This window comes from Nematolebias whitei, chromosome 2, assembly GCF_014905685.2.
Source record: "Nematolebias whitei isolate Nwh7 chromosome 2, NemWhi1, whole genome shotgun sequence".
Taxonomy (NCBI): Eukaryota; Metazoa; Chordata; class Actinopteri; order Cyprinodontiformes; family Rivulidae; genus Nematolebias; species Nematolebias whitei.
This window is the reverse complement of record NC_056499.1, coordinates 2,180,178-2,197,905: the sequence shown is the minus strand read 5'-3', so window position 1 is coordinate 2,197,905 and position 17,728 is coordinate 2,180,178. Positions and strand designations below refer to the sequence as shown.

Below are 17,728 nucleotides of genomic sequence, written 5' to 3'. Positions count from 1 at the left end.
CAGATTACTTCTGCTGCACAGATTACTTCTGCTGCACAGATTACTTCCAGCATCAGTGAACACTTCCTTTAAACGGCAGCATAGTTTGTGTCTTTGGGCTTTTCAAGCACTTTTTATATCCGTTTACTTTTCGCAGTATTAAGCTGCCAAACTTAGACTAAAATTAGTTTGTTTGTTTTTACTGTAATTTTTTAAAGATCACTCATGATGTTGAACGTAATTCTAACAAGTATATTTATTCTTGTGTCTCACGCGTCTTGTTCCAGCTGAGAAGTGATGTAAAGGCATGCTGTAATGTCTGCCTGTTTGGGGGGGTAGAAAGACTTTGACATACTTCCCACAGTGCATGTGGCTCACGCTCGATGGTTGGCTGAAGCTGATTGGCTGAAGCTGAGTGGCTGAAGCTGAGTGGCTGAAGCTGGTTGGCTGAAGCTGAGTGGCTGAAGCTGATTGGCTGAAGCTGATTGGCTGAAACTGAGTGGCTGAAAGGCTTTAGGGAGTTCTTTTCACCGGGACATTAGTGAAGGTTTTAATGCAGCATATCGTCTGAAAAGTCTCATCAAGCGTGTGTTAGTGAATCGTCTGCAGTAACTCTGCTGTTTATCAAGAAATAAAGAAAAAGATCACGTCTGGAACCATCATGGTGCAACTTACAGATACGTTTGCGTGAGTAACTTGTTGTTTTTTTAATTGCACATTGTTCCACAGCTCGTACGCCAGATTAAAACGAGCACTTTTCACATTTGATTTTTAAAACGACGTCCGGTTGTAGTGACTTGTGTTGAGAAGTGAAGACCGTTTTGTGCCCCTGACTCTCACTGTGCAGCCGTTTCTCTTCAGTTTCCATGTGTTGATTGTTTGTACTCACGCTTTTAAAGTGAGGAAGTGAAAAACTAGTTTCTGTTGCACATTGTTTGAGCATGCATCAGGATATTGTTGTAGCTTCTTTTCTTTTATGCTGTTCTACTGCAAGGAGCTGAACATTCAGTACTTCATCCTCTTGTGTCTTTTGTAACAGTGCCAGGATACAGCTTTCCTTTTCTAAGATGCTGATACGTTCTGCTCACAAAGAAATACACAAGTCTTCAATTTTACAGCTGCATGGTCTTTAGATCGGCCGAATACGTTCAGGGACAGAGAAAATGCTCATCTGCAGTGGGAAGTGCTGCTGCTGAATGTGCTGCAGCTGCAAGGCCGTCGGCTTCGACCACAAGTGACAGTCATCTGCGTGTAAATGGAAATGTGTGCACTGTTTTGTATTTGTCTCTTGGAGTTTATTGTGTTTTATTGGTGACCAAGTCTTTTTTCCTCCTATAGTCTGTGTGAACGTACACAGGCACGTTGTGTACGGTAGTTTGAGCTACTTTCACCACCTCCACATTCTCCTTCAAACACTTTTGAATAAAATTACTCTGGCAGGACAAGTCATGTGATCAGAACAAGTCATGTGATCAGAACAAGTCGTGATCAGAACAAGTCGTGATCAGAACAAGTCGTGATCAGAACAAGTCATGTGATCAGAACAAGTCATGTGATCAGAACAAGTCGTGATCAGAACAAGTCGTGATCAGAACAAGTCATGTGATCAGATTGGAATTCGTCCATTGTCTTGAGCTGCAAAGTTTTCTGATTGAAGATTGAATGACTTGCTAGACTCACACACACACACACACACATTTTCCATATTTATTTAGGGTAAGTGGAAATCTGGAATAAACTCAGAGGTTTTGGGTTAGACGTCTGAATCGGAGCCTGTTATTTTCTTGTATAATGTCAGTTTTATTTTGCTTTGCAGTTTAGAACAAGCTTGAAACTCTGGAAACTCCTGCTTAGAATATGTTTAGTCAAAAATGAGCAAAGTCTACATTAAAACACAAACGAAGAGAAGTTTCTACATGGACACGCACCTTAGAACTGCATGCACGCCCTTCTTTTCATTGCTTGTTGTATTTTCCCTCATTTTTTCCTATGTGTCATGTGACGTAGTTCTTGGTTCATGCGGTTTCCTTTGGGGTTTTGTTTTTTCTTCCTGCAAAGGTCGGCACAGGACAGAACTGCTAAACAAAGGACACCAGTTTGCAGCGATGCAAAACTTCAGGATTGCATTGACGTCAACTCTCTCTGGGTTACTGCCTTTCCTCTTGCACTGAATTGTCTCTTTGCTTCCTTAATTATTTTAGCCATCGAAGTCGAGACGAGGATCGCATTTCCAAACCAGGAGGCATGTCCACGCCGGTCAAAAGCTTTGATGATGGCGTCTTGTCTCAGGCCAGTGACCAGGCCAGCTCCAGAGACGACAAGCAGTTGCCTCCGCTGCCTGGTAGAGGAACTACTTCTTGTCAATATTAAAGATTATTTGTTGCAACTTGTTTTAGTGCTAAACTTTTACCTGCCCGTATATTTACCCAGCCTGTAAAACACATTATGTGCTAGGTTTAGGTATGCTAGGTCTAGCCTGTGTAAATAATGGTGGAATTAATTAATTAATTAATTATTATCTGAGTGACTCCTAGAGGTTTGTTTAAGGAGAAAAAAAGCTAAACTTTTTATTTAAAACTCTTTATTATTTAATTTTGCAAACTCAACAAATAATTTGCATCAACTTGTGATTGAGATAAATTGTTTTGTTTTGTGAATAAATTAAATTTTATGCATTTTTCTGAGAAATACTATTAAAAAATTCTGTATATTTCTGGGAAAAATGTGTCTGCAACAATGACAGCAAACATTTAGGTTGATTTAGTTTATTTTAAACCGTCATTTTGACACCTTAAACCATGCTAAATCAAGGACACGGTGTGAGATCTTTATATATATATACATATATATATATATATATATATATCTTTATGCCGTCGTCCCTTTTTCTTATCTAATGGCAGCGCTTCTTAGAAGCTGCAGCCCCTGGACACCTGTCCATCTTTAGGACGGCTGCACGCAACGTAGTTTTGTTGTACGTAACTGTGCAATGACAATAAAGCTTCTCCTGATTCTTATTTGGGATCTTGTTGTGTTCCCATAAAGACCGATGCAGGCGTCTAAATATCACGCTCTCCTCAGTGATTTCTGTTTGTTGCAGAACCGAAGCCGGTTTATGCGCAGCCTGGTCAGCCTGACGTGGACCTGCCCGTCAGCCCGTCTGATGCTCCTGTTCCCAGTGCCGCTCACGATGACAGCATTCTTAGGTAAATGTTTCAGATTGTTTCATTTTATTTTCTTCCTCACAGCATGAAGTGCAAAGTACATCGAGTGCACGTATTGTTGTGCTCGCCTGACCCACCTGCTGTCTCTTGGGTCACTTGGAATGATTTTTTAAAATCCTTTAGTTGCTGACTTTCTGTCTTCACTCTGTTTATCTCGTGTTTTAAACGTTTTGTTTCCCGCAGGCCGAGTATGAAGCTGGTCAAGTTCAAGAAGGGAGAGAGCGTGGGTTTGCGGCTAGCAGGAGGGAACGACGTGGGAATATTTGTGGCGGGAGTTTTGGAGGACAGTCCAGCTGCCAGGGAGGGGCTGGAGGAGGGGGACCAGATTCTCAGGGTATGCTACACTCCCTGTTGAGCAGCGTGACTCTTGTTTTCTTAAGGCAGTAACTTCATCTCAGCGTGCACTTTGAGTGAGTGCACACGGCTTTAGAAACACCCTTTTTGCTGGACTGCACATTTGATGTTTCTCACCCGTATGTGCTCGAGTCTTTTCATTTTCACATGTAAACCTGAAATGCACACCGACTGTATTTCAGAGGCGTCTACAACAGAAAGCACCTTCCACATGTTCCCACTCTCATGTGGTTGCAGTGGGAACATGTGGTGTTTGTTTAGTTCAAAGTAAACAAGAAGTTGCTTCCTGCACTGTCACAGATTATAAGTAAAGAAGCTGTGAACAGCCACTGTCGTACTTCAGCACGAGCAAAGATCTAGGGAAACAATGCGTCTTTCAGTTTGTGAGTCGTTCCAGCTGCGACTCACGTCCAACTCTTTGTTTCTAACGTGAAGACACAGTGGAGGTCATTCTTGGACTTCTGACCTCACAACAGTGGACTGACTGTTTCACTGAACACTAGTTTAACTTTGCAGATGAAATGATGGAAGCCCTCTTTGTGCCAGAGCTGGATCCAGTCTTAAACCTGCTCTACGACCGTAAAGGTGAACTTTGACCTGTAACAGGAGCAGGATGTTTAATTATAGACCTTTTCATTGAAATAACGTTTACAAACTGTTTATCCAATAAACAAACAAATCAATTAGTTTGTTTCTTCCCCTCCAAAGCTTAAAGTGCGTTTCTGCTTTCTCTCATTCTGCGCCCATGTGCTCTCTGGACTGTACAAACATCTGAAACACTTCCAGGACATTGTTTTCCACCTTGGGTGGTTTCCCTTTGGTCATGGTGTGCTAGTGGAGATAAAGAAACCTGTTTCTGGGAAGGATAAAGGTGTCTTTTTGAGGTTTAGTGACCTGGTCCATGTGTTTCTGATTCCCCTGCTCCTCCTCAAGCAGAGTCAATAAACAGCAGTTATTGTGTTCAGGACGGCAGCAGGAGACGGGAGTGCTGCTGGAGTTGGACTGCAAACTGCTCCTGTTGAGATGTTTTCAATGGAAACAATTAACATTTGTAATATCAGAAAAATGAGCATGAAGTTTGTTCAACTTTACAGTTTTTATTTAAAACATTAAAAACCTGTAAAGGTGTGATGCAACACTAGTCCTGAAGCACACGAGTTACTTGATTATCCTTTTCCATGTCTAGGTGAATAACGTGGACTTTGCAAACATCATCAGAGAAGAGGCCGTGTTGTTTCTGTTGGATCTCCCTAAAGGAGACATCGTTGACATTCTGGCCCAGCAGAAAAAAGACGGTGAGCGACGACAGTACTTCATGTTCTGTTTGCAGTTTAAACATGTCGGGCCCACACTCCAGCACCTGCTGAATAACAACACGTTTCTCACCAGCTGTTCTCGTGTTTGATTTCAGTGTACCGGAGGATCGTTGAGTCGGACGTAGGAGACTCCTTTTACATTCGGACACACTTTGAATATGAAAAGGAATCTCCGTACGGACTGAGCTTCAACAAGGGCGAGGTGTTCCGCGTAGTGGACACGCTTTACAACGGCAAACTGGGATCCTGGCTCGCCATTCGCATTGGCAAGAACCACCAGGAAGTGGAAAGAGGCATCATCCCCAACAAGAACAGGTGACGTATTTGGTCACGCCTTTTCATACCTGCACAGCTTCTTCTGGGTCCGAACGAGGAAACATTGGGTGGAACAGGGGTCGGAGGTTTTATTGTCATTTCAGCTACGTACAAGTACATTCTGAAATGAAACGTGTTCCCCAGGATCACGCTGCAACACGGTATAAACTTTGTTGTTCGTCTGAGACTAGAAAAGAACAATTTAGGCAGGATTTTAATTTTATTCATGTGAGCAGCAGCATTTCACATATTCGTGTAATTTTGTATTCACGGTGTCTTTGCTGGTTTTTCTAAACGGCTAATTACATTTACTGTAATTTCTGGTGTTTCTCACACGTTGGACTCTGCAGTTTATACACGGGAGCAGCTAATTTATGTATTTTTAATTTAATTTTAGTATTTTATTTGACAGGCTGCTGAGCTTTCTGCCGCTGAATAACATTTTCCTTCGACACACCTGGGCGCTGTATATGCACAGCAAACCGCTCTTGGAGGCGGGTTTTTGTGACTCAGAGGGTGAATGCTTCAGGGTGTGGGGGCGCGCACGGTTCGGTAGGCGGGGCGCTCAGTTCTTTTGACAGGGCGGGGCGCTCGGTTCTGTTGACGGGGCGGGGCGCTCTGTTCTGTTGACGGGGCGGGGCGCTCGGTTCTGTTGACGGGGCGGGGCGCTCGGTTCTGTTGACGGGGCGGGGCGCTCGGTTCTGTTGAGGGGGCGGGGCGCTCGGTTCTGTTGAGGGGGCGAGGCGCTCGGTTCTGTTGGCGGGGCGGGGCGCTCGGTTCTGTTGACGGGGCGGGGCGCTCGGTTCTGTTGAGGGGGCGGGGCGCTCAGTTCTGTTGACGGGGCGGGGCGCCCCGCTTGTGTAACGGTACTGAATACTCTCACAGTGTAATATTTTCAAAATAAGCAGGAAGGTTGAAATCACTCAAAACCATTTACTTTTGCTCGTTTACCTCCGATCCTTGAGGGTTTTGTCTTTTGGCTCGTAAATGTTATTGATCTACGTGCAGTAATTTATTCCCATAACTTGTAGAAACCTGATGTTGATTCAAGCGTTTATCGTACTCACCGTTGTACAAAAGTACTGGTTTTATTTTGAGCCCCTGGTTTGCAGATGGTGAAAGGCTGTTTCTCTTACAGGTCATCTAAACATGGAATTGAGCCCAGTTTAAAATCATAATTAGCAAAATGTCTTTACATTAAAATTATTATTTTATCCTCGATGCTTAACCCGAAACCTTTTTACCCTCTCCTTGCTGTCCAGAGCTGAGCAGCTGTCCAGCGTGCAGTACACCCTTCCTAAAACACCGGGGGGCGACAGAGCCGACTTCTGGAGATTCAGAGGTTTGAGAAGCTCCAAAAGGAATTTGCGTAAAAGCAGGGAGGACCTGTCAGCCCAGCCGGTTCAGACCAAGTTCCCCGCCTATGAGAGGGTTGTGCTGCGGGAAGGTACGAGTCCAGAGGCCAAGGCAGTTCGGTGCATCTTAAAAAGTTGGAACATCATGAAAAAGTTCAGTTTTGTGTCGGTCATTCCAGAAAGTGGAACTCGTATAGATTCATCAAAGTATTTCAAGCCTTTATTTCTTGTGATTTTGATGATTATAAACTCAGAGTCTCATAAAATGAGAATCATCCACAGCTTCTGGTTCCAGTTAGTGTGGGCAGGAGCCGAGTCCTGCTGGAAAATTAAACCAGTTTCTCCATGAAGCTCGTCAGCAGAACCAAGTCTCTAAAATGTCCTGCCAGATGCTGCATGGACTGTGGACTTAAGAAAACCCACTGGACCAGCACCAGCAGAGGACACGGACCCAAACCATCACTGGACCAGCACCAGCAGAGGACATGGACCCAAACCATCACTGACTGTGGAAACGTCACTCTGAATTCAACAACGTGGATTCTGGACCTCTCTTCCTCCAGACTCTGAGACCTTCATTTATAAATGACATTCAATCTGAAAATAGGACATTGGACCATGGAGAGACAGTCCAGGTCTTTGTGTCCTCAGCAGGTAAGACGCTTCTGATGTCTCTGGTTCAGGAGTGGCTGGACATGAGGAGTGAGACGTTTGTCGCTGGTGTCCAGGAGTCCATCAGCTGATGACACCAGGAGTTTACACTCTTGAACCTTCTCACAATGTTCTCGTTTTCTGAGACACTGAGTTTAGTTTTTAAGTCACAATCATGAAAACTATAAGAAGTAAAGGCTTGAAATATTTCACAGTGTAGTAAATCTATAAGCGAGTTTCACTTTCTGGAAGGATTGACATGAAAACTGAAACTTTTTCACGTCGGTCTCATGTTTTGAGATGAGCACCTGTTCACTGCAGGCCGTGTAAATGTTTGGTGTTTTACATGTTTTACACTTAAATCGAGGAAAAGGCTGCTGGTTCAAATTCACAACTTTTTTAATGAAGTAAAAACCAGATGTGTTGCAGTTTTCTAACTGGGTGTGGTTTGTTTTTCCTCCTCCCGCTGCATCGTTGAACCTGCATTTAACGCTGTGGTCTCGTTCCAGCCGGCTTCTTGAGGCCGGTGGTCGTCTTTGGGCCCATCGCTGACGTGGCCAGAGAGAAGTTAGCCAGAGAGGAGCCGCACGTTTTTGAACTAGCGAGTAAGTAATCATGTGTCGAATGTTCATGCCGTGCGTCAAACGTTGGATTGAGAGCAGAGTTTGAGCTCACCTGTTGCACACAGGTGAAAGCAGGCGGTTTATTCCCAGCATCAAATCTTCTTGAGACTGGTTTGCAGATAAAAACATGGAGCTGACTCGTCTGTGCCGTCCTCGTGTTGCTCAGCGTTTCTGCAGAAACTGACAAAGTTCATGGTTGTGAATGATTCAGTTTCTGGGAGGCCAAAGTGTCTTGTTCACCGTTTGTCCTCAGTGGTTCAGCGTCTTGTTCCAACTCGAGGTCACACCGAGTCCAATGACGAAACGATCTCGGCCTTAGTTTTAGTCCTCATCTGTTTCCTCGTATTCATTCAAATCTCAGCCATCTTAAATAAGAGGTTGTTGCTTGAACACTTTTCGATTTCACTTGTTTTAAAGTGCACACCCAAGCGCACGTTGAGCTCACGCCCACAGTGTTTCCATCCCTTAATGTTCATTTGCACAACTCCACTGATGTTTATGTAACTGTACTTTCTTTTCAGAAACACAGCAGCAGCAAGGAGGGGAAAGTACGTCACTGACTGCATCAGATTCATTTTCTTATGTTTTGTTCAGTAAATGGCAGATGATCTATTAAGTGTTTGGTGCATAGTGCCCTATTCTGTTCATGTTTAAACTCTAGCCGTTGCTTGGTCAATGCATTTAGGGGAATAACACTTAATTTAAATTTAAATTTGAACATTCTTCCTCTGTCCATGCAAGAACGATGGAGGTTTAAAATTCAACGAAGCAGAAACACGTTCTCATTTCGACACTCGGCTGCTGTTCCACACAAATCGAAACAAACTTTAAACTTTTTGGGTGAGAAAACAGTTTGTTTTGTAACTCGGTCATATGTGGACAAATAAAATGTATACAAAATGCAGTGGAGAATATTAAAAACATTTCCCCAGGACAGAAATATAAGATCACTATTAAATTAAGTGGTATTCCCCTCCTTAATACCCATTTTAAGATTCAAAGATAAAACCACAGAAGCTGCATGTGGAGCTGCGTGCATCGTAACACAACTCAGGTTTTAATGAACTTAACAACATCGTGCCCCCACTGTAACAAAGGACTGGCAGCAGTTACAAGGCTAGAAATACTCAATTTGTCAAGAATATTTATACTTTTTTAAAGTGTGTGTGTGTATTTGCCCATAACTTACATTATTTAAAAATAAATAAAATTGTGATTATATTAATATGAAAGCCTGTAATAAAGCTGGCAACTTGTTTTTCCTCGAGTCTTATATCACATTGTTTGCATTCATCCATTTAATTATTAATTTTTTAATAGTTGTTCCCATGATAGTTGTTGAAAGCCCTGAAGTGCACGATACAGAGTTCCTGTGCAGTCTTCAAATGTCTACAACTGTATGGATGTTGATTTTATTATTTTCCAAGTCTGGATAAGTATGAAAAAAGAAATGAGCCCTGAAAATCTGAGCATTTGTATTTTTTTTAGAAAATAATATCAAACTGTAGAAGTATTTTTTTCTTTCACATTAGATGTTAAAGATAAAATGACCATGACGTCCTCTTTTGGTTCATATTGTAATAGAAGTTTCAGCTTTTTAAAGAAAAAATATCTTTATATCCGACCATATTAACAACACTTAGCCTGGAGAAGTATGTCCCTTTAAAAATAGAAAATGTGTAGGAACCCTAACTATAACGTGGGTTTAAAAACATTAGCAAATTTCTGACAATAATCTGGAAAAAATAGACGAGCGTCTGTAAATAAGTTCTTCACTCGTCGAGCGTTCATTAGGAAAAACAATTCTTTGCCAAAGTAAAATTAAAGTGGAGTTTTGAAATCTCCAATCATCCTAATGAAGGAAAGGTCAGACTACAAACTAAGTATTGCTGCGTACGCTTGAACGTCTCTGTGCATGGCTGTATTTATTTGCTCTTTGCTAAACATCTGGATTATCATGTAAAACAGCGTTTCCAGTTCTTAGCTCCTTTAACAAACTGGGCCTTGGCCTCATGCGTTTCAGTCCTGGCTGAACGGGGCGTTCTGTGACGAGTGCGCTCTTTTGCACTTTGTGTTTCGAGGCAGGAAGCCGTTGCTTATCTTTGTTTGAATTACAAACCCCTCTTCACATTCTTGCACAAATCCCCGAGGCTTTACAGTGATTCTGTATTCTCAATAATCCCAAATGACCATCTTGCTCATGTGCATTTAATATCACTCTTACACACGTAACACATTTCCTGCACCATTATTTACGCTGCTGTGTGCACGTGAGCACAAACATTTATTAAACACTGATTTCCACCTAATTCCAACCAAAAGTACATTTTTGTTGCATGAAGTTGCTGCTGTCCTCGTTTTGTTTTATCTGGCCGTTTTCATGAACGTGCACTTGTCCTCTCCTACAGTGCAATGATTGTTGTTCTTTCTATTTATGGGAGTTGACAACTGCACGCTACAAAGATGTCTAATTAGGGCGCAGCCTGTGTTTATTGTGTTTGGTCTTGTGCTTGTGCGAGGCGCTGACGGTCCATTTGGCTTCCACAGAGAGCGAACCGAGGGACGCAGGAACCGACGTGAAAAGCTCCGGCATCATTCGCCTGCACACCATCAAACAGATCATCGACAGAGTGAGTCAAACTGATTAGCAAACATAAGGTGTGTCATGAAATGTGTTGATGACTGAAGCCTGGGAAGTGGACCTGATCTGTTCACAGCTCACTGCTGCCCTCTGGTGGGGGTTCCTCTGGTCAACACTTGTGATCCTCAGTTGAGTCTTCAGAAAGAAATCCAAACAAATGCCTGAGCTAAATACAGGAGCAGCACTTCATGTTAGCTTGTTGTTACGACATTTTTAAAACCTCAACAGCCCAAAACATGGAACATGCGCATATTTAAAGCACGTGCTGTAACTGCTGTACCCACCACTGCACCCAGTATTCACTGGTTAACTGGTCACCATTAACTTCACACAGACTCTCCCACTGGTACATTTCCATCTTTAAATCACTTCTTGGTCTGCTGCCTTCATACATCTCCTCCTACATGTCTCTGTGTGAGTGCAGCTACAGCGTGCGCTCTCAGGACATCATTACCTGCAGTGTTCCCTCAGTGAGGACTGAACTAGACAAAAGGACCTTCTCCTACTCCGCTCCTGTTTCCTGGAATATCTTGTAAAAACATCTGAAGCTCTCGACCTTTGACCTCTCTAAGTGACTTCAAACATCTGTTCAGTTCCTGCAGATGTTCCTGTTGTTAGTTTTCTACGTCACTTTACAACCTAGCTGTTTTAAAAAATAATAATTTTCTTCCATTTACGTTTTCGATTTATATTTATGTTATGATCATCCACTGTTGTCGTCACTCTTTGTTAAATCAGGTCTCTCTTGTAAAAGAGTCCTCGAGGCTCAGCGGGACTAACTGTAGGAATAAAGGTTGACTGAACGCACGTTTTTGCTTTTCTGCACCTGAAGGACAAGCATGCAGTTCTGGACATCACCCCTAACGCAGTGGACCGCCTGAACTATGCTCAGTGGTATCCCATTGTGGCGTTTCTCAACCCAGACAGCAAGCAGGGTGTGAAGAACATGAGGACCAGGCTCTGCCCTGAGTCTAGGAAGAGCGCGAGGAAGCTTTATGAACGAGCCCTCAAGTTGAGGAAGAACAACGTCCACCTCTTTACCAGTAAGTTCATGTGTAGCGTCACTACACGAGATGCTGTGGCCAACGGAAACTGCATTTTCACACAAACTCAGGACTTCACTGGAGGATAACTTGAAGCCAGCGAGGTGAATCGAAACCTCTTTTTCTGTTAGATGTTCATGGATAACTTGGAAATTTAGACTTGCATGTACAGTCAGAAGTTTACATACACTACTTAGAAAGACACGTGCACTTTTTTCACACTGTCTGACGTTAAATCAGGATAAACTTTTCCCGTTTTAGGCCAATTAGAATTACCAGAATTGTTTCTATTTACAAAATGCCACAATAATGATTGAGAATGTTTTAAGGCAATTTTTATTACTTCAAAGTCAAAAGTTTACATACACTGAGATTACTACGTCTTTAAACAATTTGAGACATTTGATGTTGTGTCTTTGGAAGCTTCCGATTGGTTTATTGATAAGCTGAGTTAATCCACCTGTGGGTGTCGTTTAAGGAACACCTGAAACACGCCGCTTCCTTGTGTAACATCATGGGAGTGTCTAAAACTCGAGGCCCGTGGGCCAAATGTGTCCTCGTTGACATCTTGTCCGGCCCCCCACATGTTATTTTAAATGTAAAGTACATTTATGACTTTATTTATTGTTTTCAGTAGTCTTTGATTATGATGTCAAAAGTTCAACAGAGAGTGAGACCAGTCAAACTCCTGTTGAGGAACCTGCAACCAAGAAAAGATGTTGGTTTCGAACTTGAGTTAATGTTGATTCTGAAACCTTAGTTTGAAAAAGGTTTTAATTTTGGCCCTCCCTTTTTTTTTGACACCCCTGGTCTAAATAAATCATCCATCATATCAGGAGGAGAATTGTGGACGTGCTCAGGTCTGGTTCATCCTTGGGTGCAGCTTCCAGATGCCTGAAGGTGCCGCGTTCATCTGTACAAACAATTAGGCACGAGTACAAACAAGATGGGAATGTCCAGCCATCAGACGGCTCAGGAAGGACACGGGTTCCGTGTCCCACAGATGAACGTCCAAGATGTGCAGCTCAACCCAAGAACAAAAGACGCGGTGAAGGTGCTGGCTGAAGCTGGTCAGAGTCATTACCCACAGTGAAACTATGGACCCTCTGCCAGGAAGAAGCCAGTACTTCAGAATAAACATCAACAGATTCATGTTTGTACACAGGGACAAAGACTGTAGCTTCTGGAGACATGTCCTGTGGTCTGAAGAAACTAAAACTGAACTGTTTGGAGGAAACCGTCCTGACTGTGAAACACGGGGGCGGCAGCATTATGTTGTGGGGCTGTTTTGCTGCAGGAGGGACTGGTGCACTTCACAAACTAGATGGCATCATGAGGAAAGAGCAATATGTGGAAATACTGAAGCAACATCTCAAGACATCAACCAGGAAGTTGAAGCTTGGCTGTAAACGGGTCTTCCAAATGGACAATGACCCGGAGCGTTCACTCCATGACAAGGAAGCAGCGTGTTTCAGGTGTTCCTTAAATGACACCCACAGGTGTGTCTCTGATTAACGCAGAGCTTATCAATAAACCAATCGGAAGCTTCCAAAGACACGACATCAAACGTCTCAAATTGTTTAAAGACGTAGTAATCTTAGTGTATTTAAACTTTTGACTTTGAAGAAAGTAATAAAAATTGCCTTAAAAAAATCTCATTCATTATTTTTGGCATTTTGTAAATAGAACAAAAAGTTGGTAATCCTAATTGGCCTAAAACGGGAAAAGTTTATTTGATTTCACGTCGGTGTAAAAGAAGTGCACGTGTCTTTTTAAGTAGTGTATGTAAACTTCTGGTTTCGGCCGTAAAATGAGTTGATATTTGTCAACGATGCTCGTTAGGATGTTTCCTTTTCTAGTGTCTGCTGGAGAAAATATAAAACTTAATTCAGTTTGTTTAAAAAGCACCAAGACACAAGAGAAGTCGTCTCAGGTCACTGGACAGAAACATTCAAATACATAAAAAGTAAGTTATTAACTTTATGAGGCGCCAGCAGACTTCACTTTGTTGTGTTTTTGTGTTTAAAGTCGAGATGAGAAAAGTCATCTGAAGTGAAACAAAACTACAATCGATGGAAACAAACAAAGATTTCTTCTGTTTGACTTCGTCAGAGAACTTTCGACATAAAAACATAATTTATTTGTGATCTTTATAAAAATATTACATTTCACTTTTCAGTAGTTTGGTCATATTTATCGGGTCCCTGGAGAAATGGTCGTCACAGTGCGCGTCTCCAAACTCCTTGTTTTTTAATTTCTTTAAGAAAACGCCACAAAGTGAGCATTTAAATTTTTTAATGATGTTTTAGTTGCTCTTGGTGTTTGTATTTAATGACGTCTGTTGTTCGTTGGGCTGGTAGTTTGTGATGAATTGCTGTGGTCTGTGTGCGTTTAGCGACCATCAACTTGAACAGCATGAACGATGGTTGGTTTGGAGCCCTGAAGGAGTTGATCCAGCAGCAGCAGAACCAGTTGGTGTGGGTTTCAGAAGGAAAGGTACGACATGCACAACAACAACAACAACAACAGCTGTTTACTCTGCTATTTACTTTCTCCCATGTTGTGTTCTTCTCAGGCGGACGGCGCAGCTGAGGACGACCTGGACATCCATGACGACCGCCTGTCCTACCTGTCGGCACCAGGTAGTGAGTATTCCATGTACAGCACTGACAGCCGGCACACCTCCGACTACGAGGACACGGACACAGAGGGAGGAGCCTACACTGACCAAGAGCTGGACGAAACGCTCAACGACGACGTGGGTCCTCCAGCTGAGCTCGCCATCACCCGCTCTTCTGAACCTGTTCGTGAAGAACCGCCCGTCATCCAGGAGCCTCCTGGTTATGCTGGTTTCCAGCACCCAGCGCAGCCGGACCCCTTGAACCGCATCGACCCAGCTGGGTTCAAGGCACCAGCGCCGCAGCAGGTAGCGTTTCTGAGAGCTGCACGTCTCCCCTGTTGTCTGGAGGACGTGGTGTGCGTTAGAAGGGTTTTCTGGAGGCGCTATTGAAGTCACGTTTTTATTTAACTTCTGACAGTTCCTCTGTCAGCGGCTGCAAAACAACGTCCGTGAGAAAGTGAAAACTCGTGCTCACAGTATTTAACATAATATATATATATAATTTATTACAATATCTATTTTATCTATATACCTCTATATTGACTGTTTGTTAGTGATTTTTTTTATTTTTAAAACGATGAGAAAAAGAGACTTGTATAAAAAACCACGAGGTGTCTCAACAGTCTGCCTGTTCATGTCAAAAAACACCCAGATGTTTGTTCATCAGTGTCTGTACTCGCCGGCGTGCACTTTGTTGGACTGTGTTCGAGACGCCGTGACATTAGGAAGTATTATGTGCATGATGAAAATATCAGTGTTACTGCAGTGTACTCGTGAAATGTACAAGTATTACTCGTTAGGCAGTTGGGACCTGCTAACAAACCCTTTGTCCTCTGTGTGGGCAGTCACACGAAGAGAGGAGACGCACTTCCTGTATTGAAACCGTAGCATTAAACTCAATTTAGTCTTGTCTAACAACAAAAGCTTGTCCTGCTGCTAATTCCTGTCGATGTCTCCTGCTGATCTGCAGCTGCTGTTCAGCAGGAGACGGGTTGTTTTGTAGACGTAGCGGTCAGAGGGTTGTAGAGGGGCTGAGGCACTTGTTAAAACTGCAGCGTCGTATGTCCGCACGTGTTATTAAACATTTCTGAACCACTTCACAGAAAGCAGAAGCTGCTGTCACACCTAGCGCCTCCCAGCAGGCAGAGCCCCTGGTTGAGGCATTTCCCTCCGCTGTGGATGTTTCAGTAAAAACCGTAGGGGCCCCGGGCCCCGATGATGCTCCTGCAGCCCCTTACAGCAAGCCAAGCCCCAGCCACCAGGCTGGCTCCCTCAGGAGGCTCACCCCTGAGCTAGCCCCTAAGAGCATCACACCAGAACCCCTACAGTCTGGACTGGCCAGTTCAGAACCAAAGGTATCCATCTGATGGTCAGCGGACGCTTCGTGGCCCGGCTCGGCTCTGCTCGGTCTGGCCCAGCTGATCTTCTGTGTTGCTGCTGCCTGTCTACCTTCTTTCTCTCTTTCTGCCCTGCATGTCGGCTGATCAGGTGCTGCCCACAGAGACAAAGGTGTGTGTGCGTGTGTGTGCGCACGTGCGTGTGCTGGTCCACAACGGTGAGCTTGGAGCTGGTGGCTGATGCTCTTCGTGCTGAAGGGCGGTGGAAACTGTTGCTTTTCTTTGCATGGCTGCAACTTGTCTGCCTCCTGCTCTGTCAACACTAAAACCAAAAATGAAACTATTGTTTCTTTGTAAAAGTAACCATTTACTTTCTGACCACTTTATATCAAAAAGTTTCAGTCTGCGTACGTTAAGCAACATCTGGCAAAGTGACGGCTAACAGCTGGATGGAAAGTTTGTGGTTACTTGTCAGATCTAAAACTTCAACGTGTTCTTTATTTACGAGTCTGTGCTTGTTTCTGTAAAACGACTGGACATTTCTTTACGACTGCACCAACACACTGGGACACCATCGTGTTTCTAGTTGCACATCTGACACAGTTACAAGTATTTGTTTAATTATCTGAAATTAGATTCATAATTTACACTTAACAATTTATAATACAAAGTACATTTTGCTCCTTTTGTCACATTTGATCATTAAAATAAAAACCCAGTGTTCTGGTGTAGCTTTTAAATGTTGGTTATTTCTGCTTTGTTTGATTTCAGTAATTGAGTTAAGAGTGGTACACAGTTTTATTGATTTATTGATTGGTTGGTTGTGCAACTTTTCGCTGTGCTGTGATTTCCATTTGTCTCAAAATGATGTGACGAGTAACTCTTCCCTCTCAGTGTTTCTATTTCAGGTCTTTCCCTTGCTGTTAATCTCCTGCCATTACTTTCAAGGACTTGCTTTTAGTGTTTGATCCTTCAACTGATTTTTGTGTGTTTCGTTCTTTTGCAACATTTTCTGTTTGTGCAACAGTCAGAGGAGCCTGCAGCTGTTTTAGTCTCATTCTTTGTGTTGTTTGGCAGATGTTTCAGAAAGATCCCTATAGCGTGGACAACGCAGGGAGAATGGCAAACAGCACGAAGCCGATGAACTACAGCCCTCAGCAGCCGTACAGAGATTATGACCACCCACCCAGTCGGTATGACGTGAGCAGCGGTGGGGTCGGTTACACGGAACCAAAGTACCGGAGCAACGATCACGTCCCGCTCTATGAAAACAGCGTGCCTCACTACGACCAGCAGCAGTGGAACCCCTACAGCCAGTCACCCCCTGCTGCTAACGCCCAGGCTTATGATGGCCGCTCGCCTTACAGTGACGGCCCTGACCCGCATTACACCCCGCCTCTGCGCTACGACGAGCCCCCGCCTCAGCAGGGGTTTGATGGGCGGCCTCGTTACGGTAAACCAGCAGGTCAGGGACCTGTCCACTACAGTGACCTCCCACCCCCTCCTCAAGGGTCTGATCTGCGTTACGATCAGGATTCTCACCTGGGCACGTACCCCTCAGCTGCTCGCTCCCCAGAACCCCCCGCCCAGCGACCTGCCTATAACCAGGGAGCCCCATCACAGCTGAGGGGCTACAAACCTCAGCAGTACGACCCTTCTCTTGTGAACTTTGAGACCAGCCGTACACCTCCTCCTAAAGCAGAAGCCCCCTCCCCCTCCCCTGGAGAAGCTCCAAAGCCTGCTCCTGTCGGAGATGAGCGTCAGGAGGAAGATCCCGCCATGCGGCCCCAGTCGGTCCTGACGAGGGTCAAGATGTTTGAGAACAAACGTTCTGTGTCCGTGGACCGAGTCAGAGATGGAGGGGATTCATCTGGGAGCAGGGTAAATGGGTTACCTAATAATCCCATCAGTAATCTGGGGTTACAGAAAGAGAGACTTACTGTGCTGCTTTTACTGTTTTAGGCTGGAGAGTTACCCCTGAAATCAGGTGGAGTGATCCCTAAAGCTAATTCTCTGAGCAACCTGGATCAAGAGAAGACCTTAAGGTAAACCTGCGTTTCTATTTTCACTGACAGCAAGTTCATCCGTTCATCCATCGTCTTTACCCGCTTCTTCCTTTTCGGGTCGCGGGGGTCACTGGTGCCACTGGTGCCCATGTCCAGTCATCACTGTGCGAGAGGCAGGGGACACCCTGGACAGGTCTCCAGTCCATCACAGGGACACCCTGGACAGGTCTCCAGTCCATCACAGGGACACCTGGACAGGTCTCC

At 44.0% G+C, this 17,728-nt stretch overlaps 1 protein-coding gene across 2 annotated transcripts in view; it reads left to right on the top strand.

Moving 5' to 3' along the window:
* LOC119422076 (tight junction protein ZO-1) overlaps positions 1 to 17,728 on the top strand; it is a gene marked incomplete at its 3' end in the record, with an annotated part of 133,219 nt that overhangs the window by 109,665 nt on the left and 5,826 nt on the right. For both annotated transcript variants that reach the window (XM_037689422.1, XM_037689431.1), the window contains 15 exon segments: positions 2,181 to 2,320; positions 3,080 to 3,185; positions 3,387 to 3,537; positions 4,744 to 4,852; positions 4,969 to 5,188; positions 6,451 to 6,635; positions 7,704 to 7,799; positions 8,339 to 8,365; positions 10,365 to 10,447; positions 11,291 to 11,501; positions 13,897 to 13,997; positions 14,077 to 14,427; positions 15,225 to 15,476; positions 16,536 to 17,339; positions 17,421 to 17,503. In XM_037689422.1, the coding sequence (XP_037545350.1) occupies positions 2,181 to 2,320; positions 3,080 to 3,185; positions 3,387 to 3,537; positions 4,744 to 4,852; positions 4,969 to 5,188; positions 6,451 to 6,635; positions 7,704 to 7,799; positions 8,339 to 8,365; positions 10,365 to 10,447; positions 11,291 to 11,501; positions 13,897 to 13,997; positions 14,077 to 14,427; positions 15,225 to 15,476; positions 16,536 to 17,339; positions 17,421 to 17,503 (2,919 nt within the window).